Source organism: Rhinatrema bivittatum, chromosome 2 (assembly GCF_901001135.1).
Source record: "Rhinatrema bivittatum chromosome 2, aRhiBiv1.1, whole genome shotgun sequence".
Taxonomy (NCBI): Eukaryota; Metazoa; Chordata; class Amphibia; order Gymnophiona; family Rhinatrematidae; genus Rhinatrema; species Rhinatrema bivittatum.
Genome location: NC_042616.1, coordinates 773751693 through 773777795, shown reverse-complemented (window position 1 = coordinate 773777795; position 26103 = coordinate 773751693). Strand labels below are relative to the sequence as shown.

The following is a 26103-nucleotide window of genomic DNA, read 5'->3' as shown; positions in this document are numbered from 1 at the left end:
CCCTGGACTTGACTTCCGCTATGCCTGATTACTCTTCAGCTTCTCTCCAGCTCCGGACCTCCGCTATACTTTACTACTCTTCAGCTACTCTCCAGCCCTGGACCTCTGCATTGCCTGACCACGCCTGCCTTCTTCATGCCCTGACCTCTGCTTTGCCTGACCATGCCTGCCTTCTCCGCGCCCTGACCACTGCCTTGCCTGACCACGTCTGCCTGCTACATATCGTTACTACTGCTTGGACTGACTATACCTGCCTTCTCCGTGCCCTGACCCTCGCTTTGCTCAACTTCGCTACAGACACTCCTTCATCCAGAGTTCTTCGATGCTTGCCACAACTACCATTCACAGCCGGCTTAGAATCCAGCCTGTCAGTGACGCCTCTCCTCGCCTATCCTTTGGACCTGGACTTTCAAGGCTTAGGCCATCCTTTGCTCGGGTGCCTTCAGTTCCCTATTGTTCCACTCCACCTGCTGACTGTGGGGACCCATAGGTCCTCACCTTCGGGTTGCATCAACCCCACCTCAGCCCAAGGGTCCACCTCCGATGCAACACCGCCACCACCAAAAGATTCTGAACCAATTCTCTGAGAATAAAATCTAATACTGAGAGTAAAACCAATTCAGTTCTATGGCCATAGGGAAAACTGCTCTGAAATTCACTGAGGATCTTATTATCATCAAAATACAGTGGACCCTTGACTTATGAACTCAATTCATTCGCGAGGGCTGGTTGTAACTCAAGTTGGTTGTACGTCAAGACTATTTTTCCCATAAGAAATAATGGAAATACCCATAATGCATTCTGAACCTCCCAAAGCACCCCTTACCTAACGTTTTCATAATAAAAAAGGGTTTAACAATATGTCTAATTTACCAGACACACCAATAATTTTCATAGTGTACTCACCAAAAAGATGTAAAATGTGCCTAGCCTACCAGAAACAACAATTTCATACCTTACTCACCATTCAAGTTGACATCTTTGGCTTGCAGGAAGGGAGGAGGGGGAGGATCCCCCCCCCCCCCCCAGAGCACATCTCTGGCCCTCAAACACTCATTTCCCCATCCCAGCAGTGGCCCCATCTCCTTTCCTCCCTCCATCCTTGAAAATATGCCCCTCTCTTTTCCTCTATCCTTCCAAAAAAGAAAATATTTGTCCACAGTCTATGGTGTCATTTCTTCCCTCCTTCCACCAATTTAAGAATGAAAAACTTGCATTCTAATAAAGACACTGTTGACTGCTGTTATCTAGTTTACATAGATTTGATTTTATGTTGTGTTTTTTTATTTCATTTTATCTTTTAGTGTTATTTTTATTCATGTTATTGCAGATATTTTATTATGTAATGTTATTTTATTTTATTGTTTTTGTAAACCTGCCTAGAGTTATGTGTGAAAGGACAGTAAATAAATCCTTTAGGACAGTAGTTCTCAACACAGTCTGTAGGGACCACTTGTCCAGTCAAGGTATCCACAATAAATACGCATGAAAAATATTTGTATGCACTATTTCCATAGCTCTAGGGTAGAGGTGCGTGTCTGGTCCTCGAGGGACACAAACAAGTCTTATTTTCAGAATATTCACAATGAATATTTATCAGGCATATTTGCATCATTTGATCAGAGGGCCTGATTAATTTTTCATAATGTGTGAACTTGGAAAAGCAGACTTGGTGTTGACTTTGGAGGGCAGGGATTATACACATCTCTGCTATAACGAGATAGCCAACAAAAAGTTCTGAATAGCAGCATATTGTGTTGCATTTGTATTTTGTATTGTGACTCTCCTGTATGCACATCTTAATCATTTTTCAACTATGACATCATAGACAAATGCTGATTTATATTTCCCTGAATGGTGTGTGATTCTTTCTATGGATATTAGTTTTCTTGAATCTGAGGCTCTGTTTAAGATTTCCAGAAGTGATTCTTAATGCAGCTTGCCTGGCTTGCTGCTTTAAATCATTTCCTATCTTTCCAGCATTGCATGTCTTCCCAAATCTAGTTTCCTTATGATGTAGGGTTTCCTTATGATGTAGGGTAGGGGTGGGGGTAGACAGTTTCATTTCTGGTTTGCCACAATCCTTAAATAAATTACCACGCAATAAGTTTAGCAGGCTCAATTTTCTTATGTACTGTTAAACCCAAAGCTTCGCCCATGCCTTATCCAAGGACTGGATTTGCTCACCACTCAAAATGTATTCTGTTTATTTTTAATTGCATAGGACTGAACTGATTCTATTTTATGTTTAGAAAAGCAGCAGGATTTTGTTTCATTTTGTTTGAGGTCCTAGTTAGAAAGATCCAGTGCATTCCATATACTTTCCACTAGTACCAGATGAGGAGGGGCTGTAGTGATTAGAGCAATGGGCTGAGAACCAGGGAAGTTAGGGTTCAAATACTGCTTCTCCAAGTGAGGATTCTTGTGACCTTGGCAATTCACTTCACTCTCTATTGCCTCAGGTATAAACTTTGGAGTGAATTTTCAAAATGGCTTCAAGCATAAAAATAGCATATAGGCACATAAGTAACCAGTACTTCTATTTCATAAATGTTGAGAGCCCGCTCATATTTTCATATGTACATTTTACCAGGGAAAAAAGGGCTTTCTAGGGGCGTTCGGAAGTACACACAGTAGTTGCTAGTTTATAAGAGGAATACAAACTTATTCGTACACTTTTACACCTGCAAATTGACTCATACAAGTGAAATAAGACTTGTCTGTTGTTTGAAGTTTTGGGGTAGGAGATGTGAGAACTGGTGGGGGTTCAGGATGAAGTGCTAGAGGGTGTAGATCAGCTGGAGAAGAAACGGGTGACCTGGTGGAAGTATCGGGAAAACTTGTGATTCCAAAAATGCAAGCAAGTATTTTCAAAATGGTATCCACAAATACTTTAGAAAACCCCTGCCTCCTGTTTAATTCTGGATGCTTAATCTCACAGGGGTAGATTTTCCACATAAGCGTGTGCATCCATGTGCGCGCACATGGACGCACCAATTTTCTACCATGCACGTGCTGGCGCGCGTACGGTGGAAACTCCGTGGGCCATGCGCACATGCAAGCCAGATTTTATAATTCACGTGCTTATGTGGGGCAGCGTGCAAGGGGAGGGATTTTTGCAATTTCTGCACGGCAATGCTCCCCAGTTTCCTCCCAGTCCGCTCCAATTATGGAGCAGACTGGGAGGGAACTTCCTTACCTCCCTACCTAATCTCCCTTCCCCTTCCCCTTGCCTCCCCACCCCCGAAACGCTTCCTTTTTTTTTTCCTTCTTTTTTTGCAACTTACTCCCAAGCTGAAGTAAGTTGTGAGTGCTGGCAGCTGGCTGGCGTGTGAGGTTCTGGGACAGCGAACAATGGCGCTGTCCTGGCCCACCCCCTGCCCCTCCCTGCCAAGAACACCCCCCCCCCCTCCCCAGGCCCGCCCCTTGCAGGAAGCCCGGAACTTGTGTGTATACCGGCCTTTACGCGTGTGGCTGGACCTTGGCTCGAATCGCACAAGGCACCGCCACGCGCATAAAGGCCGGAATTTATGTGCGCAGCCAGTGGAACATCTATCAGACAGTGTCACAATTATTTTGTGCAAAATAATTATTTTGTGCAAAAATATACATGCGTATGTTTTAAACTGGGTAAAGAATGCATGCATTTTCTTGCATTGAATGTATATACATGTACTGAAACAAAAGTACATAGAACCTAACTTTCAAACCTATTTGCGGTACTGGATTTACACGTGTAAATGGATGCATGGAGATTTCTCCTGGTATTTAATAAACAGTGCAGCGGGTTGCAGCATAGTTCTGTTCTGAAAGCATGCGCGAAAATTTGCAATGCAATGAAAGCGATTACTTTCTTTACCTGTCATAAATGTACACTTGTATATTTTACATACAAAAATAATAAAACATGCACATGTAAAATCCCTAATTTATATATGGGGGCAGTATATTTTAAAGTATGGATGTATACCATTTTGAAAATATTTACTTTCATGCGTACTTGAAATAACCATTTAGCTGAATCCTCCGCCAGTTCACCCAGACTGTCTCCAGTTAACCTAGACCCTCTAACACTTCATTCTGAACTCCTCCCAGTTTGCCCAGTCTTCCCACCCAAAAATTGCAGAAAACAGTCAAGTCCGATTTCTCTTGCTGTAGTCAGCATGTGTAAAATTATATGAATAAATTGGCTAATGTATATGAATAAATCTCTTATAAAATTCAAACTTCCTTTTGAGTTCAGCCAGCTTGCCATGAAGTACTCCCGGGTCATGTACAATAAGCATTTACCATTCATGATGTTGACACTTTGCCAACTGTGGGAGGGGCTGACTTGGGGAATGTAATCTTCCAGACTGGAGGAGTAGATGAATCAGATGTATGTTCTCAACCTACACCTTCGGCTTCCGTTGTTGGAGACAAGTTGAGAAGTGGTGCTGTGGAGACGATATGAGGAATTCAAGGTTCAAGACAGAAACACCTTATGGAGATAAGACTGAAGCTGGTGGTCACATTAGAGGCTATTTGGACTGCTCTGATGATGTTGGAATGGATACAACTGTATTAGCATGTGCTTCAAATATGAGTTTTGTGACCATTTCATCTCAGAGGCAAGATACCAGTGTTTTGGAATATAGTGAAAATTTGAGAGTATTGAAAAGGAGATTCAAGAACTAAAATCTGTGGGTGCAGCTTTGATACAAGATAAAAAGTTGCTGCATTGGGAACTTGAGCAAATGCGAAATTAACTGAGATATCTTAATCTCGATCTCTTGAATTTCCCTAGAGTCCCAGGAACATCATAGAGGGATACTCTCCACAAATATTTATGGGAGGTTCTGGCTTTTACTCCAGTGCTTTCATGGGATTCCTGGCTGGGTTAGGATACACTGAAGGGCTAGACAAGGGCTGGTCTGCTGCCTAGCCGTCCCCTGTCCCAGCAGATTGATCCCTTGGGTTCTGGGGGCCAGTAAGGCTTGGCAGCAGAACATCATGGCTGGTCACGGCTGGAAGCTGGACTAGTCTTCTGCCTAGCCAGCCACCTCCCCCGCAAGTTGACTCCTTGGGTTCTGGGGACTGGTAGGGCTTAGCTGAATGAGGCTGGTTAAGGTGGGACAGACTGGATAAAGCAGGGCCGGAACAAGCTGGAACTGAGGTCTGGCACAGGCTGGACATTGTGGAAAAGACAGACTGGAGTCAGAGGTCTGGATGTGGAACAGACAGGGAGTTGAGGATTGGATACTGGAACAGGCTGGACAAGACTGGACAGGATAGTAAGCAGGGAAGAGGAGTGGATACAGACACAGGCTTGGACAGGACACAGAGCAGGGACTGGGACTGGGACTGAATATGGACACAGGCTTGGTCAGGATACCAAGTAGAGATTGGGAGTGAATACAGATTGGGGCAAGGCAAGGCAATAGGAAGGTAGGGAATGAATACTAAGAACTGGACTGGGTAGGGCAGGACAAGACCAGACAAGGGCTGAGCGGAATAGACTGATCCACCAGCTGCTCCAAATAAGACACTGTTGTCCCCCAAAAAGTATGGATAAGTGGATATTCCCAAAAAACATGAGACGGATGGTTTACATTGCTATTAAGTAAGCCCGACTTATTCACACAAATACCTGCACATCTGAAAGGTTTCCAGAAAGGGGTGGGGTGCGGGCATGGTCTGGGCAGGGCAAGGGTGTTTCAGGGCCTGCCCAAGAGATATGCGTGCAGATAATTACACGCCCTGGCACACTTCTGCTATTGAGGAGGTGTGAGTAAATAAATAAAATGATTGAACCATTTCTGAGGGGTTTAAAGGGTCTGGGGGTAGCTGGGGGAAGTGTAGGCTATCAAACCATGGGAGTTTAGGACCTAGCTGTTAATTGGGCGAACTGGTGGACGAACTGGTTAAACTGGCAGTGGCATGGATGTGCACCTCTTTTAAATTCCTCAGCTTATGCGGTAGAAGCAGAATTCCCATGCCTATACGTCTGCTTAAAATTTGGCGTGCCTGTGAGTGCAGCCAGGTTATTTTATGATAAGCGCACATATGATATGCGCCCGCACACCAGTTTGAAAGTTACCGTCCTAGTGTGCAGGAAATGTATCTTGGTTTTTGTCCTGCTAACTCCAATAATTAGCCAGGCGTAATTAGCCGGTATGGCATATCTTATGTTCTTATGCAAAGCCGTCGGATATTTTCCTCCATATATGATGTTGTGATTTGAACAGCAGAACAGAAATTGAAATGAAATCCAACTAAACTAAAGCATCAATTCATTTGCATCTGTTCTACACAAGCTTCAATTTCTCAAAGGTAATAAAACATAATGCAAAATACCATATTAAAGTTCCTGAATTACTTATTATCAGCACTGTAATATATAACATGACTACAGCCAAAAAAGACACTCACTAACGGGCTCATTTATTAAAGATTTGTGACAGTTATGCTCTGATTAAAAAAGAAAAATGCATCAGATTACTCCATTAAAATGGCCCATTATTTGCTGAGGAAAACACTGGCACAAATTTTTAATAATTGAGCCCCTGAGAGTAAAAGTAAATGCTGGAGCAAATTCCCAAAATATAAAATTAATTTGACCGTGGCGTCTAGCAAGTTATAGCAGAGACAGGCAGAACAGAGGGGGATTTTGACTGCCCTATGGCAATTACATGGAAGTGATGAATTTCTCGGCTGTGACTTGCCTTTGCCCAGTTCTCGGTGCCCTTTCTGATCCCAGCCACCTCTGTGACACCATTTCACTCATTAAAATGTTAGGATCTTTCTGCTTTTGGCAGGTGCTCCATTCATTACTTAGCAGCAACTGTGAATGTTTTTAGACTTTATTTTGTGTTTCTGCTTTTGAGTTCATAATTCTGCTGCGCTTGCTTGTTTGCTCCATATGTAATTCTTTTATATGTGCATGCTCTGGAAGGTTCCTGTCATGGTTAGCAAGGATGTGCATTTGTTTAAAATGAATAAATAATCAGAAAAGAAACAGGGCGTTTTTATTTTCATACATTATTGGATCCATATGGAGCAAGCAAAACTGCCGGCGGGGGGGGGGGGGGGTGGTTGTTGTTCTACTCAAGGCAAGCCATTCAAGCCACTGAAAATAGATTCATCGGGGCAGGGCTGAAAATGGATAAGGAAGAAGCAGGACAAGCAATTTTTTAACCTGTCTATCCTAGTTGGCATCATGCATGGATTGACAATGTGTTCCTTGTTTTTTGTTTGTTTTTTTCAACTCAAACAGAAAGCAACCCACAACTTTGAGCAGTCAGCATTTTTTCTCATTTCTCTGTTGGATTTCAGACAGAGAAGTTATGTTTTTGAAGTTCTGTCAAAGCCAAAGAAAAAATAGAAAAACAGGAATAAGAAAAGAAAGGAAGTAGAACCTTAAAGTTAATTGATCTATGCTGTTTCCTCTTGTCATACAATGCACTATGGGGCAGATTTTCAAAGGCTACGCACATAACCTGAGAAAATCTGCCCCTGCGTGCGCCGAGCTTATTTTGCATAGGCTCTGCGGTGGGCGCAAGCCCCGCGCCGCGCCTATTTCCCGTGGCTTTGAAAAAGGGGCGGTAAGGGGATGGGTCCAGGGGCGTGGTGGCAGTCCGGGGGCAGGTCCAGGGGTCAGGGGGCGGTTCGGGGGTGGGTTCGGAGGTGTGGCGGCAGTCCGGGGGCAGGTCCAGGGACGGTCACGAGGCCTCCTTCGTGTGGTAAGGCAGTGTGAGATGCCTATATTAAGTGAAGCATGTGAATAGATCTGCCAAATCTCATAGGGTTGGGTCTGGAGCATTGTAATAAGAATTAATAATAATCATTATATGTAATGTGAGGTTTCAGGAACCACAGGAACTCCCAAAGAAATTATAGCTATATCAGCAAACACAGTGGGATTGAAATGCTCACTAGAAGCTGAAACATTCCTGGGCTAGAAAGGAAATTAACCACAAGACAGCGCCAATGTTGAGCAAGCTACATTGAATACTGTATACAATTCTGGTCGCCGCATCTCAAAAAAGATATAATTGCGATGGAGAAGGTACAGAGAAGGGCTACCAAAATGATAAGGGGAATGGAACAACTCCCCTATGAGGAAAGACTAAAGAGGTTAGGACTTTTCAGCTTGGAGAAGAGACGACTGAGGGGGGATATGATAGAGGTGTTTAAAATCATGAGAGGTCTAGAACGGGTAGAATCGGTTATTTATTCTTTCGGATAGTAGAAAGACTAGGGGGCACTCCATGAAGTTAGCATGGGGCACATTTAAAACTAATCGGAGAAAGTTCTTTTTTACTCAACACACAATTAAACTCTGGAATTTGTAGCCAGAGGACGTGGTTAGTGCAGTCAGTATAGCTGTGTTTAAAAAAGGATTGGATAAGTTCTTGGAGGAGAAGTCCATTACCTGCTATTAAGTTCACTTAGAGAATAGCCACTGCCATTAGCAATGGTAACATGGAATAGACTTAGTTTTTGCCAGATGGCGTGGATTGGCCACTGTTGGAAACAGGATGCTGGGCTTGATGGACCCTTGGTCTGACCCAGTATGGCATTTTCTTATGTTCTTAAGCTATGATGTTGCCTTGTTTCAATTCAAAGAATTGTCCTGCCTTAAAATTTGCCACCATTAGCTTAGATAACAGTTCATGGAAGAGTAACTGGGGTCCATCCCAGAATACACCCTCATAGTCTCTTGAACAGGTAGAACGCAAAAACACCTGGCAAAAACACCTGGCAGGCTAGTACTTTACTGTCCTCATCCATAGGAATACCTGCACAAAACTAACGCTCTAGAGGATGCAGCAATCTTCTTAGAGGGTATGATAGGCAATGTAGCCGATCAAACTCTATGGCACTGCAAACGGAAATTGTATGGGCCCTTGAAGGAGCAATGCCTCAGGTATGATAAATAACTTACAGCCCAAAAGCTGACAGTGACATCAGAACATCATCGGTGCATTGGGACCCGCCATGTGCATGCTATCTGAGGCCGAGGAACAGGTGCCACTTGCCAAAGGGTTTTTGAAGGTGGCGAGGAACCGAATGCCTTGACCGAATGCCTTGACCTTCTAAAGGAAGAGAAAAGGACGCCACTCATGAAAGGCTGACATGCAAGTGCTAGCGTAATGCAGCTGACTGCTACCTTCCCAAGTGTTTGAATCAGGACCTTCAGAATTATGAGGCTGACTGCTGTGCTAAGGCGGTTCTGGGCCCCCTTAAAAAGAAGTCCAATACTGATTGATCATTATCTGTGCCAGCCAAGACAAATATGCAAAGAATTGATCGAAGAACAGTCAATGTTTTAACAAGTCGATCACTGTTAACTGACATGTGAGAGTAGGAAAATTGGGTTCACTGACCTCTGGTGCCTGAGTAAATGCCTGATAAGGCACACTTGAGCAGACTTAATGCAGAGTGATGAGGAGTATTTAACTGCAGAGCCTGCAGGTAAAATCCACCGCAATAGCTTAAATACCAGGCCTGCAGAAAGAAGGACTCCAAACTGCCTGTACCGTCTGATAATAAGCAATGCAAAGAATGCGTATAAATTAGAAAGACAACTAGTAAACAAACTTAAAATGTCTGCATGCCCATGTCAGATGTCTAAAATAAGACAACATATAAATGTAGTTGAAGGGCGGGGGTGTCAGTCGAGCAGGCAGCTGGTTCAGCTCTGGCTGCCAGAACGCAAAGCTCCAAGTGAGTCACTTTCTAGGCTCCCTGTCCCCTTTTCACCTGCGTACACGAAACAAGCTGAAAATCTCAAAGCACAAACTAAAGAGGGGAAGATGAGGAGGTGCTCTGCACATTGTATAAGCTACAAAAAAAGGGAGCTAGCTCTCTGGACCTATATGCAACCCATTAATTACCACAGTGCAGGCTCATGCTGTAGCTAGGAACAAAGGCAATCAATGATTTCAGAATGCCCTAAGAATAGAAGTCCTACATGTCTTGGAGCCACTACTAGTGATTCTGAATTGTAAGGCCAGGGCGCTGGCCTGCACCTGAGCATCGATCAGTGGTTTTATTTTCCATGGCAGTTATGCCATGGTGAATCTCCCCAAAGATGATCGGGCTTCTTGATATTGCAACCTGCATGGGTAACATGCGTGGAACAGCAGTTACTATCCTTAATAGAAAGCATGGGATAACCTGCACAAAGCAGCAGATACGACTCTTCACGGAAGGCGTGAGGTAGCCTTCAAGGAGCGGTAGCTATTAACAGTAAGCATGGGAATAACCATTACTACTGCGGGACAGACCAGGTGGACCGGACTTTTTACTTATTTATTTGTTTGTTGAATCTAAGCTATTTGTGCCTCCATGCAACCCGTTAATTACCACACTCCCGGGCCCGTGCTGTTGGTTTACACATGTTCTCAGAAAGGAGCCCCTACATGTTTTAGAGCCACTGCCGATGACTCTGGCCTGCACCTGAGCGTCAGTCAGTGGTGACGCTCCCTGGCACATTTGATAAGGTCTGAAGGCACACCAACAAGCTGTGACAAACTGGATGGGAGACGCTGCCTCAGAGGATAACCTGGGCCAGTGCACCATAAGATAAACATGCTCTCAGAATATGACCCATTTCAGCCCCAGGCAGTTCTTGGCAGCCATCCCCAGGGGCAGAGGTCCCATTACCCATAGCCAATACATACAAATGCATTCTGACTTGACCCCAGTAGGCCCTAATGTCCTGCTATAACCAAAGAATCGGCACTACCATCCACTAATACGCTGGCCTCAACTCATCCTCAGTATGGCTGCTGCCATTCCGTCTGGTCGTACCACTTAAAAGTGGCTGCTGGTCTCAATTCTGCCTGGGCAATGCTGCCCTGTACCTATGGTGGCTGACATTAATTGGCTTATGCCATCCCCATACTCCCACCTTAAAATGGCCGCTTCAACCATAAATCTCTCCAGAGTTGGAGGAGGAGTATGATGGGACTGATAAAGTATGTAGCTGAACGAACGTATAACAGTGTATGAGTCTCACCAGTTGCGTTCTGCTCAGCCTGCTGCCACAGGCCAGCCCCCAAGCATACTTATTTATTTATTTATTTATTTATTTTCATCGGAAGCATGCACCCTAGAAAATACCGGCAGCGCAAGCCTGCAGCAAAGCTTGTGCACCACAACAGGAGGGACTTGATCGGTGTCCTTATGGCTCAACTTTGGCCCTGAGCTTTGCTATGCACCCACAATGTGGAGGGGTGGGAAAGCGGCACTGTCAAATACCTGCCACCCCTGGGTCACACTCACTCAGTGGTACTATAATGACAAAGGGGGCACCGTCCCCTAATATTAGCAAAAGATGCCAGCCGCAGTCCTTGAGCCACTGACTCCCTCCTAAACAGCTTCATAGCCACACAGTGGAGAGACTGGCTAGAAGAAAGACCAGACCCTCGCCAATATCCAACTAGACCATCCACCCCGTGCCTCCGCCGAGCTCAACCTGCAGTTCCCTACTTCCCCAACTACTGCCGCCGTTCCCCCACTGAATGGCCCCCAAGTCAAAAGGGAAGCACTGCAGGAATTCCCCAGCTATGTTTGCTGCCACCACCTGAACATTGCTGGCCACCGATGAAAGGCCTGAATCCTGCCCCTTGCTTCCTTCAGCAAGACCTGCTGCTAGCCTTGCTCTGATACTTCACTTGTGCCACTGAAATCCAAGGGCCCCGAATCAGAAGGAAAGCTATGTGGCATGGGTCACCCTCTGTCCACATGGAGCCCTTAATTGCATGCTCTGCATGTTCTCAGCTCTGTATCTTTTGTAATTTTTTTTTTTTTTTTAGAAATAGGCACTGGAGCAGCTGCTAGCAGTGGGGCCATGGAGCAGAAGAAGGCAAGAGAGTGAAAAGAAACCAGTTGCCCGGACTGTTGCTGGTCCAGGCCACATGGCCCTCAATGCCATTTCTAAGCCATTTCCCTCCTGACTGCTACCCGACTGCTCCAACTCACCCGCATGGTGAGGAGCACATAGGCTGCCACAATCCCTGGTTTCCATCCTCATCCCTTTGGTGTACTCCCCTTTCTGTACCTAGTATTGGAGGAATGTCTTGGTACAGCCACCAGAGAAGAAGGGACATAAGAACATAAGAACATGCCATACTGGGTCAGACCAAGGGTCCATCAAGCCCAGCATCTTGTTTCCAACAGTGGCCAATCCAGGCCATAAGAACCTGGCAAGTACCCAAAAACTAAGTCTATTCCATGTTACCGTTGCTAGTAATAGCAGTGGCTATTTTCTAAGTCAACTTAATTAATAGCAGGTAATGGACTTCTCCTCCAAGAACTTATCCAATCCTTTTTTAAACACAGCTATACTAACTGCACTAACCACATCATCTGGCAACAAATTCCAGAGTTTAATTGTGCGTTGAATAAAAAAGAACTTTCTCCGATTAGTTTTAAATGTGCCATATGCTAACTTCATGGAGTGCCCCCTAGTCTTTCTATTATCCGAAAGAGTAAATAACCGATTCACATCTACCCGTTCTAGACCTCTCATGATTTTAAACACCTCTATCATATCCCCCCTCAGTCGTCTCTTCTCCAAGCTGAAAAGTCCTAACCTCTTTAGTCTTTCCTTATAGGGGATCTGTTCCATTCCCCCTATCATTTTGGTAGCCCTTATCTGTACCTTCTCCATCGCAATTATATCTTTTTTGAGATGTGCGACCAGAATTGTACACAGTATTCAAGGTGCGCTCTCACCATGGAGCGATACAGAGGCATTATGACATAAGAACATAAGAAATTGCCATGCTGGGTCAGACCAAGGGTCCATCAAGCCCAGCATCCTGTTTCCAACAGAGGCCAAAACCAGGCCACAAGAACCTGGCAATTACCCAAACACTAAGAAGATCCCATGCTACTGATGCAATTAATAGCAGTGGCTATTCCCTAAGTAAAATTGATTAATAGCCATTAATGGACTTCTCCTTCAAGAACTTATCCAAACCTTTTTTGAACCCAGCTACACTAACTGCACCAACCACATCCTCTGGCAACAAATTCCAGAGCTTTATTGTGCGTTGAGTGAAAAAGAATTTTCTCCGATTAGTCTTAAATGTGCTACTTGCTAACTTCATGGAATGCCCCCTAGTCCTTCTATTATTCGAAAGTGAAAACAACCGAGTCACATCTACTCGTTCAAGACCTCTCATGATCTTAAAGACCTCTATCATATCCCCCCTCAGCCGTCTCTTCTTCAAGCTGAACAGCCCTAACCTCTTCAGCCTTTCCTCATAGGGAAGCTGTTCCATCCCATTTATCATTTTGGTTGCCCTTCTCTGTACCTTCTCCATCACAACTATATCTTTTTTTAGATGCGGCGACCAGAATTGTACACAGTATTCAAGGTGTGGTCTCACCATAGAGCGATATAGAGGCATTATGACATTTTCGGTTCTATTAACCATTCCTTTCCTAATAATTCCTAACATTCTATTTGCTTTTTTGACTGCTGCAGCACACTGAGCTGACGATTTTAAAGTATTATCCACTATGATGCCTAGATCTTTTTCCTGGATGGTAGCTCCTAATATGGAACCTAACATCGTGTAACTACAGCAACGGTTATTTTTCCCTATATGCAACACCTTGCACTTGTCCACATTAAATTTCATCTGCCATTTGGATGCCCAATCTTCAAGTCTTGCAAGGTCCTCCTGCAATGTATCACAGTCTGCTTGTGATTTAACTACTCTGAATAATTTTGTATCATCTGCAAATTTGATAACCTCACTCATCGTATTCCTTTCCAGATCATTTATATATATATTGAAAAGCACCGGTCCAAGTACAGATCCCTGAGGCACTCCACTGTTTACCCTTTTCCACTGAGAAAATTGACCATTTAATCCTACTCTCTGTTTCCTGTCTTTTAACCAGCTTGAAATCCACAAAAGGACATCACCTCCTATCCCATGACTTTTTAGTTTTCGTAGAAGCCTCTCATGAGGGACTTTGTCAAACGCCTTCTGAAAATCCAAATACACTACATCTACCGGTTCACCTTTATCCACATGTTTATTAACCCCTTCAAAAAATTTTCTGTTTTATTCACCATTCCCTTTCTAATAATTCCCAACATTCTGTTTGCTTTTTTGACTGCTGCAGCAGACTGAACCGATTTCAATGTATTATCCACTATGATGCCTAGATTTCTTTCTTGGGTTGTAGCACCTAATATGGAACCTAACATTGTGTAAGTATAGCATGGGTTATTTTTCCCTATATGCTTCACCTTGCACTTAATCCACATTAAATTTCATCTGCCATTTTGATGCCCAATTTTCCAGTCTCACAAGGTCTTCCTGCAATTTATCACAATCTGCTTGTGATTTAACTACTCTGAACAATTTTGTATCACCTGCAAATATGATTATCTCACTCGTCGTATTTCTTTCCAGATCATTTATAAATATATTGAAAAGTAAGGGTCCCAATACAGATCCCTGAGGCACTCTACTGCCCACTCCCTTCCATTTAATCCTACTCTCTGTTTCCTGTCTTTTAGCCAGTTTGCAATCCACGAAAGGACATCGCCACGTATCCCATGACATTTTACTTTTCCTAGAAGCCTCTCATGAGGAACTTTGTCAAATGCCTTCTGAAAATCCAAGTATACTACATCTACCGGCTTACCTTTATCCACATGTTTATTAACTCCTTCAAAAAAGTGAAGCAGATTTGTGAGGCAAAACTTGCCTTGGGTAAAGCCATGCTGACTTTGTTCCATTAGACCATGTCTTTCTATATGTTCTGTGATTTTGATGTTTAGAACACTTTCCATTATTTTCCTGGCACTGAAGTCAGGCTAACCAGTCTGTAGTTTCCCGGATCGCCCCTGAAGCCCTTTTTAAATATTGGGGTTACATTAGCTATCCTCTAGTCTTCAGGTTGAATGGATGATTTTAATGATAGGTTACAAATTTTTACTAATAGGTCTGAAATTTCATTTTTTAGTTCCTTCAGAACTCTGGGGTGTATACCATCCAGTCCAGGTGATTTACTACTCTTCTACTCAATCAGGTCTACCACATCTTCTAGATTCACCGTGATTTGATTAAGTCCATCTGAATCATTACCCATGAAAACCTTCTCCAGTACGGGTACCTCCCCAACATCCTCTTCAGTAAACACTGAAGCAAAGAAATCATTTAATCTTTCTGCGATGGCCTTATCTTCTCTAAGGGCCCCTTTAACCCCTTGATCATCTAACGGTCCAACTGATTCCCTCATCTAATGGTCCAACTTACTCCCTCACAGGCTTTCTGCTTCGGATATATTTTAAAAAGTTTTTACTGTGAGTTTTTGCCTCTACGGCCAACTTCTTTTCAAATTCTCTCTTAGCCTGTCTTATCAATGTCTTTTGTTTGTATGTGTCTGTGTTTGTATGTGTCTGTGTTTGCTTCTGGCACCGGACTGCTGCCACAAAAGGAGGGGGCTTTTAGTCCTTCCCTAATACCATCAACTGAGACCATGCCACACCCTTGAAGGTGAACCCTAAGGGCCCCACTCCAGCCTCATACACCCACCAGATGCTCGCTCTGCTGCTGCTTGCCGAAACAAACCCCTCTCTGCATTAGCGATTAAACACCTAGCCTCCCTAACTACCACTGCCACCAATAACAGCCATCAACTGGGCACCCCAGCAGTCTGTGCATTCAAGGAAGGGTGAGGGAGACCACACACAGACACCCACCACATCTTCAAACTACGGACTGCTCTGCACCCTTGGATTATGACCTTTCATGCCAGCCTCTTTCGGCAAGGCTTCCCAAAGCCACATTCCTCGAGTTGGTAACCAGGTAGGCCACAAAGTGTGTACATGCATGGGGGTGGGCAGGGAGAAGAGAATGCAGGGAAAGAGACCTTACTATAAAAAAAAATGCCAAAAGAAGAAGCTGGTGGGAGGACCATTCCTGGCTTAAGTTGAGTCTACTACTGGCCCTCCAGCCTCTGTTCCCCTCCCCAGAGGCGGAGCACCTCCACTATTGTGGTCTTCCCCCTTAACCTGGGATGGGGGTCGGCTCCTTTATTTGGAAGCCCTGACTAAATGTATTCCATGCATTAAAAATGTCTAAGGTAGACCAAATTACTAGCCAGCATGTTTTAATGGTAAGTTGAACGAATCATTTAAAGTCAAAAGGATATTGTTCAAAAAATGGAAAGCAAACCCTAATGAAGAACATAGGCAAGAGCATAAGCACTGGCATGTTATATGTAAAACAGTAGTAAGATAGGAAAAGAGAAAATTTAAGAAGAAACTTGCCTGGGAGGCAAAAACTAATAATAAAACCTTTTTCAAGCATATTCTAAGCAAAAAGCCTGTGGGAGATTCATTTGAGCCACTAGATGGTAAAAAGGGAGCCAGGGAGGATAAAGATGTTGGGAAAATACCCAGACCTGAAACATTATTTAATGGTGATGATTCTGAGCAACTAAAACACATCTATTCTGATAACGAAGGTTTTAATAGATCAAACAGACAAACTAAAGAATAATAAATCACTAATACCTGATAGTATCCATCCCAGAGTCCTAAAAGAACTCAAACATGAAATTGCAAAACTGTTACTAGTATACCCGAAGACTGTAGAGTGACCATTGTGGAGCCAGTTTTTAAAAAGCTCTCAGGGATGATCCAGGAAACTAGACTAGTGAGTTTAAGGTTGCATGGACCTTTGTTGCTGATATACCCTTTCCCCCCGCCACACCCCTTCCTCTATTCCCTATTCCCCCTCCTCAAAACCCGATCCAATTTTCCTTAAGTATATGCCTCTAATTGTAAATTCTCGATTTCCTTATATATCTACTTCTAATTGCAAATTCAAGATTCTTAAATCCTTAAATATTTACCTCTAATTGTAAATTCACTATTCTGTTACTCTACTCTTCTTTCTATCCTTCTTACACCCAAGATCCAGTTCTCCCTTGTTCCATGTAACTTTCTAATTCATTTTCCAAAAGTTAACTGTTTCCCCTGTTCAATGTAAACCGATGTGATATTCCTATGAATGTCGGTATAGAAAAGTTTTAAATAAGTAAATAAATAAATATACACGGTGTTGTATAAACTGTGCAGCTCGCACCATGCAGTTTATAGAATACTAGCAAAAATCTCCTCGGGCCCACTTATGAACGCAAATGATGTACCGCAGACAGTTTTAAAAGTTGGGCTCTGTAAGTTTTCTTTTGCAAGAGTGAAAAAAAAAAATCCTTCATGCACTTCTAATTAGCAGCTTGGATCGTTGTTGCCAGCGCCAAGTAAAGCAGTGAGTATGTGCTTATGATGGAACAAAATGAAATACTTTGTATTTAACTGTATCATCATAATATGATTATATTATTTTCCAAATATGTTTAAAGTGTAAGTAAGGATCTCAGACATTCTGTAATACTCAGTAGTGGAAAAAGGCATGTTTAGGGCATCTTTTTGTGCTGAATGTCTGTAGTCAAACAGAACATTATATGTAGCTCATGCTTTGCATATGATTGACTGGTTACATTGCACAGCACACCCAGTTGCAGGCAGAATAAAAAATAGTTCTTCAATTATTTTAATATGCTGAAATGGGTTATCTATATATTGCCTGCTCAGAGTTTCCTTGCCCTGCTTCTGTGTAGAATGGCATCTTTAAATTTTGGTGATATTTAGCTTTTATGCCAGTTCAAACAAGTGCTCCTGGCAAGTTAAAATGGCCATATGCAGTGTGGGCTGTCTTTGCATGTTAAAGTCTCGAAATAAAATGAATGTGTGAATTCCAGCTCTTAGAAAACTGCCTGGCTCTTTCTCACTACCCTTTATATCAAGTCCGCATTTAAAATCTTCACAGATGGAATTTGATATTTTTCTTCGCTAAAAGTCACCCAGAGCTTGCTATTCTCACATACTCCCCTGGGCAAGGTGATAACAGAAATGTCACATTTTGATATTAATTTAGAATGCAACTTTAAATAGAATGTGAAAATCCCATCACAGTAATGATATCATTTCTCATCAACACAGTTTTGTCTTCCTGAAGTTGTTGCACGCGATTCAACTGACAGTTGGTCAAAGTGGCAAAACAAATGTTCATTACATATTATTATCCACTTGTAGAGAAAAGATGCTTTTCATTTCATTCTAAATGTATGTACTATTTCTTTTCTATTAAAATTGTTAAGGGTTCTTCTGCTGAAACATGACCCCCTCTCTTTGCCTTCCAAAGAAACAGACAAGGAGGTGGTAGAGAATGTAGGCACAAGGAGCACAGACTTGGGTTACAAATTTATTTTAAGTGTCGTGTTTTAAAGAGATACCACATCTCCCCCTCTTGTTTGCAAAGAGCAGTTATCTTGCCAAACAGCCCCCTAGCATTATAAGGTAAGATGGAGGTCCTATGGGGAAAACTGATCCAGAATGCAGCAAGGTTGACCTGTTTTGGAGTCGTTTCACTGCTCTGCCGCTTGCTGGCAATCAAACTGGTAGCAAAAGCAGGGAAAGAAACCCAGCTGCTTTTTCAACCATTAAAAATTTGCCTTGCTGTGTTCCCTAGCTTAAGTTTTCAAGATTTGGAAGGAAGGTGAAGAGAGCTTGTCACAGCAGAGGGATGTTTTCAAATGTATACGAAAAACCATAATGTCATTTGTTTCGTGTAGTTCCTTCCCTTTCTGAGAATGTTATTTGTACTCTAAATGTCAAGTTAGCAAGATTTGGTGAAAATGGATTTTTTTTTTTACAGCTCAGGTTTGTATATGTTACTGTTTTGCAGTAAAGAATAACCTTTTGGGTTGGTTTCACCATTTATTTTTGCTTAATTCTTCTATGATAGGTATGTTAGATCTAGAACAAAGCACGATGTTGACATGCGGATAGGAATACATTCTGGCTCCGTGCTGTGTGGTGTATTAGGCCTGCGAAAGTGGCAGTTCGACGTTTGGTCTTGGGATGTGGATATTGCAAACAAATTGGAATCAGGTGGAATCCCTGGGTAAGCCAATGCATGATCATTTTGACTAGGGATGGGCAAAGCCAACCGAGATCTATATTAGATTGAATGAATTTTCAAAAGAAACTTCAGACGCCAAAAATTTCTATATCTGAAACTTGCCCAGTGGTAAAGGGGTAAATATTCAAAGGTACGCGCGGGCGTCCATGTGCGCGCGCTACCCAGCGTGCACACGTGGACTCCCTATTTTATAACATGTGCTCGCATGTTCTAAAATCAGGGGTCGGCGCGTGCAAGGAGGTGCACACTAGTGCATCTTGCACGCGCCGACGCCCACAGCCTTCCCCCGTTCCCTCCCAGGCCGCTCTGAAATTGGAGCGGCTTAGGAGGGAACTTCCTAACAACCTAACCTAACCTTCCTTCCCCTTCCCTAACCCTCCCACCCCCTAGCCCTATCCTAAACCCCCCCCCCCCCCCCCCCCCCCCCCCCCCATTTCTTTAACTTACCTTTTGCATCTGCTCCGGACAAGTGCAAGTTGCACGCGTTGGCAGCCTGCCGGCACACGATCCTCCAACACAGCAGCAAATGGCCGCTGTGCCGAGCCCTCTGGCCCCGCCCCCTCCCCTTTTTCGAAGCCCCAGGACTTAGCATCCCGAGACTTTACACGCGTCGCCTGGCCTTTATAAAATAGGCCAATGCATGATCATTTCGACTAGGGATGGGCAAAACCAACTGAGATCTATATTAGATTGAAAGAGGCCCGGCGCGCGTAACCTCTCCTACGCGCGTAAATCCTATGAATTTACGCGCGTAGGGCTTTGAAAATCCGGCCCAAAGTGTTGCTGAAGTTCTATGGATTACCAGTGGGAGAATTTCCCAAAACCTAGAACATAAACCTAAATTCAAATTTAAATGATGCATACATTTGGTGTGATAAAATTTAACATAATGATAAGGTTGGACCAATATACTTCCCAAAGGATTTGGTAGAAATTTATAAAGATATTCCTTTTAGTGGATCTAGTCAACCTCACACCTGAAAAATATCAAAAGTAATTCATATATTGGCTCTAAACCAAGTGCCTAAGCTTCATTTCAGTCTAAAAATAGTTGAAATACTTATGTGCTAAAAATGAACTAAAAATGTGCTAAACTCAGTGGAGTAAATTTTCAAAGGAGTTAGTGCATAAAAGTAGTATATATCTTATCAATTTTCCAAAGGTCATTTATGCACATAAAACCTTTTGAAAATTCAGCTTTATGGAGTGAATTTTCAAAGGAGTTATGCACGAAAAAGTAGCAATTCTCAACAGAAAGCGCCTTTACGAGTGAAAAGTCCATTTACATGCATAAATCCTTTAGAAGATTATCTGCAAAGCATCTGGAAGAAGAAAACAGTCCTACCACCTATTGCCTCCAGCACTGGGCCCCAAATGACACTGACTGGCAGTGTTGGAGAATATGAACTACATTCAGGTCATTCTCTCTACAGCATCAAATCCAAAATGGCAACTCAGTCCTGGATATTCTGTGCACCAACACTACTTTTTCACCCCCAACTTCTTCCTCAGCTTTACCCCCAACTGATCCAGGTTAGGTTTTGCATGCATTGTATACATGGTGAAAAAACTTACATACAAATTAAGAATAATGTATTTTTCTATACTTTTAAGCCAATTAGAATTTTACAGCTTTTCAGTTCTAGTACTTCTGAGACACACTGTAAGGGTTGTGTCGTTATGTTGTTGTTCCATGTGTGTAAAAATTAACAAAGACCATAAAGAGATACGTTTCATTATTTTATTGTTAATTCAAACATAACTCAACAAACAGCTACACATACCTCTTCCAGCTCAGCCTAAACGTTTGGCACCAAGTTCAGTTCTGACCTCCAGAAGTGCCCACATTACTCATTTAATATATTCTTGATAAAACAGATGATATCATCACCAATTGCAAATTTTGTTAAAATGACATCAGATGTATCTATGTGGCATGCGATCTAAATTCATGAGTACACTGTAACAGCTAAAACGTGGATGATTCCAGCTACTGGACATGTGTACATCGAGCAATGTTGCTTATGTGCTCTTATGTCCATGTCGATTGCTGTGCATAGGAAGAACGAAGCAAATGTTAAGAACCTGCATAAAAGAACCCATCAGTTTGTCAACAAAAAGACATTAAATACACCTATAATTCAAAACTGTGTTGTATCTTCTCACACTTTTACTGATCTATAATGGTGGGCAATCAAGCAGATAAAACCTCCTTCAGAGGTCCTGATTGTCAAACAATGCATAGGTTCCGAGAACAATTTTGGATCTTCAGACTAATCTCTGTCTCCCCCTATGGACTAAATGCAGAAATTGAACTGCATGCTACATAGATACTTCTGATCTTATTTTGCAATTGGTAATGATGATATCTACTTTTACCAAAAATATTTTAAATGAGTAAGTAATGTAAGCAGTTTTGGAGGTCAGAATTGAACTTGATGCCAAACCTTTAGGCTAAGATGGAGGAGGCATGTGGAGCTATGTTTGAATTATAAACATTTATATGCATATGGTGAAACACTTAAACAGTGTAGAAGTACTGATGAATAGTAATATTAAATTCCCAACACCAGCTATTTGTGATACTTAAAACTATTTGCCTAAACAATCTTACACTGTTAAAGTGTTTCATGTTTCACAACTTAATTATTAATTATAATGCCAAAACAATAGCTTAGACTGTGGTCCTATTATTCTGCTCATGAACAGTATTTTTGTTGTAATTATATTTGAGGGGGCTGCCTGATGGCTAGAAGCAGCACTATACATGTTGCCATTGGTAGACCTGGCTTCAATTCTTGGACCCAGCTTCCACTCAATGGGCCAGCAAAAACTGGGATTGCTGTGGTGGCAGTGTTCAAGGCCCATGGGGTAAGAAATCTCAGTCGTCATACAGTGACTGGGTTATAGAAGGAAGTGGATGGAATCTAATCAGGGCAGCAAAGAAAAAACATCTGGTGGCCATGAAAGATGGCCTGTTGGTTCTCATCTTTGAACCCCTTTCTTTCCACTACAGTCACAAGTGACAGTGACTGAGCTGAGGATGAAATAAGGCCCTTGTTGAAGCGTTGCACATTGCTTTGAGGATATAGGCATATAAAATTGCTTATTATATATAATTATTTTTTTTTTTGGAGTACCAGAGCTTGTGAATTTGTGACTGTAGATGCATGTTTAGCAGCTTTCCAGCTGCTGTCAAAACTTCCCATTATTGCATGCACTCTGGATTAGAAGTGCATGCTTATTTTGACCTGTTTCAATTTAGAAATTGTGAATGTAGGCTGAGATAAGTGTGCAATTGAGTCAATTGCTCAAGAATTTCTTTTGTAGACTTTTGAAATAGAGCTCAGAAAATGAAAGTCACAGAGTAGCTATACATTAATACAAAAGTCTTTTTTTTTTTTTTTTGAATGGTTTTTTAGAATATAAAAATTTATATGTCTGATACAATGTTTGACCACTTACTGCATTTCTTTTTTTCATTCCGGTTTCATTCAAACAGAAGGATTCACATCTCAAAAGCAACTCTGGACTGTCTCAATGGAGATTATAACGTTGAAGAAGGGCATGGTAAAGAGCGTAATGAATTCCTGCGAAAACACAATATAGAGACCTATTTAATTAAACAGCCAGAGGAAAGTCTGCTGACGTTGCCGGAGGACATCGTAAAAGAGGCTGTGAGTTCATCAGATAGGAGAAACAGTGGGGCGACTTTTACAGAAGGATCATGGAGCCCTGAACTTCCCTTTGATAACATTGTGGGAAAACAGAATGTAAGTCAAATTTTCCTTAAAGTCAGCAACTATAAAAGCATGCTTGACTGCAACTTGCTAATGGAAGCCTCAGAGGGAACAGATTCAGCTTTAACCTTTTCTTTAACATGTAACTGCAAATGATTAAACAGTCCTCCTCGGGATAGAATTAACCTCTCTATCACTTTGGGGAAATGCCAGCTTTTTTCTCCAATGAAACACCATAAACAATTTGATTTACGCCTGTCCCAATTTAAAAAGCCCGATTATTAATCTTCATAGAAGAGAAGCCCAAACCACAGGCTGTGACCTTGAAATGCTTAACACAGGATGCTTTGCTATCTTCTCCTCATTCACAAAGCCAAGAGATACAGGTGTGTGTTACGCTGGATATGCAAACTTCTAGCATGGACTGATGCATGATGAGGCAAAGATTAGAAATGTGGTTGAATGTGCACCTCAGAAAACATTATCACTTTGCATCCTACTCTTACCCCGGGGGCCGGATTTACCAAGGCTTTTTATCCCATTCTGTGTCTATGGGGAAAGTGCTTAGTAAATGAATCCCATAGTTTGAAAAAAAAATCTAAGGAATAATTTCTGAAAAAAAAAACCCAAAACAAAACAGGTTCTGCTGTGAGATAATTGCAGCCGAACTGAATGAAGTCAAAGACATTGATGCAAGCTAAGGGTGAAGGGTTCTTTCCATTTAGCAAATAGAATTCAAAAAACAAAAGAAGTTAAACAGTTTTTTTTTGTTTTGTTTTTTTTTTTACTTATTTTAGAAACTACAAGTTTCACCAGGCAATTTCCCTCAGACTTTGGTGTTGATTGACTGGTGGGAACATTTGTTTTCCTAAAGTTAGTTACACTACAAATGGCTCTCTCCATTCATAATATAGTACAAATAGAAAATAGTACCAGCAAATGAAAAAAAAAAACAAAAACATAAGAAAAAAGGAATTATTATAGTTTCGGCTGTTTAGATGACTCCTTGAACACTGAAAACGTTTTGTTAATTGAGTCCCCATGCCAAAGGAGCCTCTTATTTGTTGTGGAGGAATTAGAATAGTGTACTCCAGGACATTCAGGAAATGCTAGCAAAAATAATAGAACTAAACAGACCAAGTCTGCTTTGAATTTGTAAGCCTTACAGCCTAAGAGGAAAATCCTGGGACTGACCCTCTCATACTATCGAGGGCCTGCTTATGTAAATTAAAGGCTGAAAAGGTTGCAGTGCTCAAGGCCACCCCTCTTTCTTCTGCATCTGAAAGATTGAAGGGTCATTGTGAAACAAGGTCAGCTTCAGATGCCTTCCATTTCTTTCCATAAGAGAACTGTAATGACCTGGCCTATCTTTCTTTTGCTGCATGCACGTAGCCTGTTGGTCTGCAAACTGTCCATCATGCTTTAAGCACAGCTCGGCTTTGCAGAGATCCTTCCTCTGTCAGTGTTGCTTGCTTCTTCTGAATGCGCTCTACAGCGATAAGCTGCACAAGTGCTTTAGTTCTTTGTCATTTCTGAAATTAACACGGCGCATGGGCATGGTTTGTCTTGTACAAAGCGTCTGCTTTAAATGTATGTACTTGAAGAGTATTTGCATCTGGGAAAGCTTGAGAACATGAAAAAAAAAAAGATGCTTGGACATTCTCCGTGCATTTTGTTTTCTTTTCTGTATTTCAATTATATTTGAAAGAGAAATCAGCACGCGTATTGCACTGAATAATTTCGGTAAAATGTTTTCCTCTCTGTACCTTTCCCAGTATGTGTGCGCAAGAACATCAGTGTGTCTGTTTTCAGGAAAATAGCCATTTGCTCAGGCTGTCACAATGTGCACAGTGTAAGTGACAGCAGTAAAACGGCCCTGTCGGTGTATCTCTACCTTGTTCTAGAGCAGCTACCTCTCATGGCCCGACAGCGATTTAGATTTAATGCCCAGTCAGACCCTGGTCATTTTGTTGAGACTTCCAACAAGAATGCCAAATTGGCACCAGTTGTCATGGCAAGTTATTAAAGTGATACGGACCCCTGCCTGCTAAGGACTGGGGCCTTCAGCGCATTTCTGATAGACTGTTAAACAGTTTCCAAATAGTACTAACTTTGGGTTCAGTGCAAGCCAGATCCAGAATTGTGTTGATAATCTAGGATTCCGCTTTCTGCCGCAGTTTGGCTAGCAGGATACGCGTATTCAGCTAACTTTGTTGGGATAGTCCGAGGAGTGGCTGTACTGCTAAATATCCCTGACAGTTTAAAAAAAGAGATGGATGCGTTTCTCTGGCTAGCTTTAATATTGCAGTTCAGCAGCACTAACATTATTCGGCTATGTTAATTAGGAAAATCGGCGTTGCTCGGGGGTGGGGGCAGAGCAGAATAACTGTCTCTTCCCCCACCCCCGAGCCAGCCAGATAATATTTTAGCTGGGTAATTTCTCAGGGTCGGTCAGCACGGTGGGATTTTCAGATCCTGCCGGCTGTCCAGCTAAGGCCAAGCTTAGCCAAGTAAATTGCACTGAATATTGGCCTCCTAGTGACTCCCTGACAGATCAGCACGTTGACAAAGTGGTATTTTACTTACTTTTTTGCTCTTTCATGTTGTTTCTTCTGATTTGTCAGTAAAAATTGTAAGGTGATTAAGAAGAAGGAAGTTAAGCTTGTACTACTCTTGTAAAGAGCGAGTAAAATTGGAAGCTGTCAATAACACTAATAGTCAACAAAATGTCGGCGATGGCTTTGATTATTAACAGAAATGAGATGAGAAATGGTGAGCTTGGATCATGATCCTAAATCCTTTCCATTATTGAGGTTTAGGTTTCCATCTGGCAGGGTTTACTTGTTTGTATATGAGATCTGATTAAAAGAAAGATCAAAATATACTAAATGGATACAGGTTTTGTTTCTGAATTCTTCTGGATCATTTTAATCAGCCCTTTGCTAGTAAACCAATACATCCAGCCAGAAGGCAGAATACAAATAACCATAATAATAATAGGTAGGGTTTGGGATTGAATTCAGGATCCATATTTTTTTTTTTTACTGTCACTAAGAATTAATATCATTTAAATTACTAAAACTAAAAGAGAGGTTTAACGTCACTGCACAGCTATGCCATACATACATTAGTGCAACCTAAAAAAAAAAAAAATGGCTATTCTCCTTTGAAAGCAGAATGCTTGCAAGAGGCCTTCTAAGGAAGAAGACAGACAATTATGTGTTTTTAACAATCGTAATAGATAACCTCTAAAGCTATGAAGCAGTGAGGTTAGAGATTAGCACATTGCCATTCTGGGAGAATTCCGCTTTCACCGCACTGGGGTACTTGCCATTAAAAGAGCAGTAAAGAAA

General features: G+C 42.1%; 1 protein-coding gene across 2 annotated transcripts in view; it reads left to right on the top strand.

The window, feature by feature from the left end:
• ADCY8 (adenylate cyclase 8) overlaps positions 1-26103 on the top strand; it is a 546512-nt gene that overhangs the window by 276577 nt on the left and 243832 nt on the right. For both annotated transcript variants that reach the window (XM_029592041.1, XM_029592040.1), the window contains exons 6-7: positions 18834-18992; positions 22513-22783. In XM_029592041.1, the coding sequence (XP_029447901.1) occupies positions 18834-18992; positions 22513-22783 (430 nt within the window). The remainder of the gene's footprint in view (positions 1-18833; positions 18993-22512; positions 22784-26103) is intronic.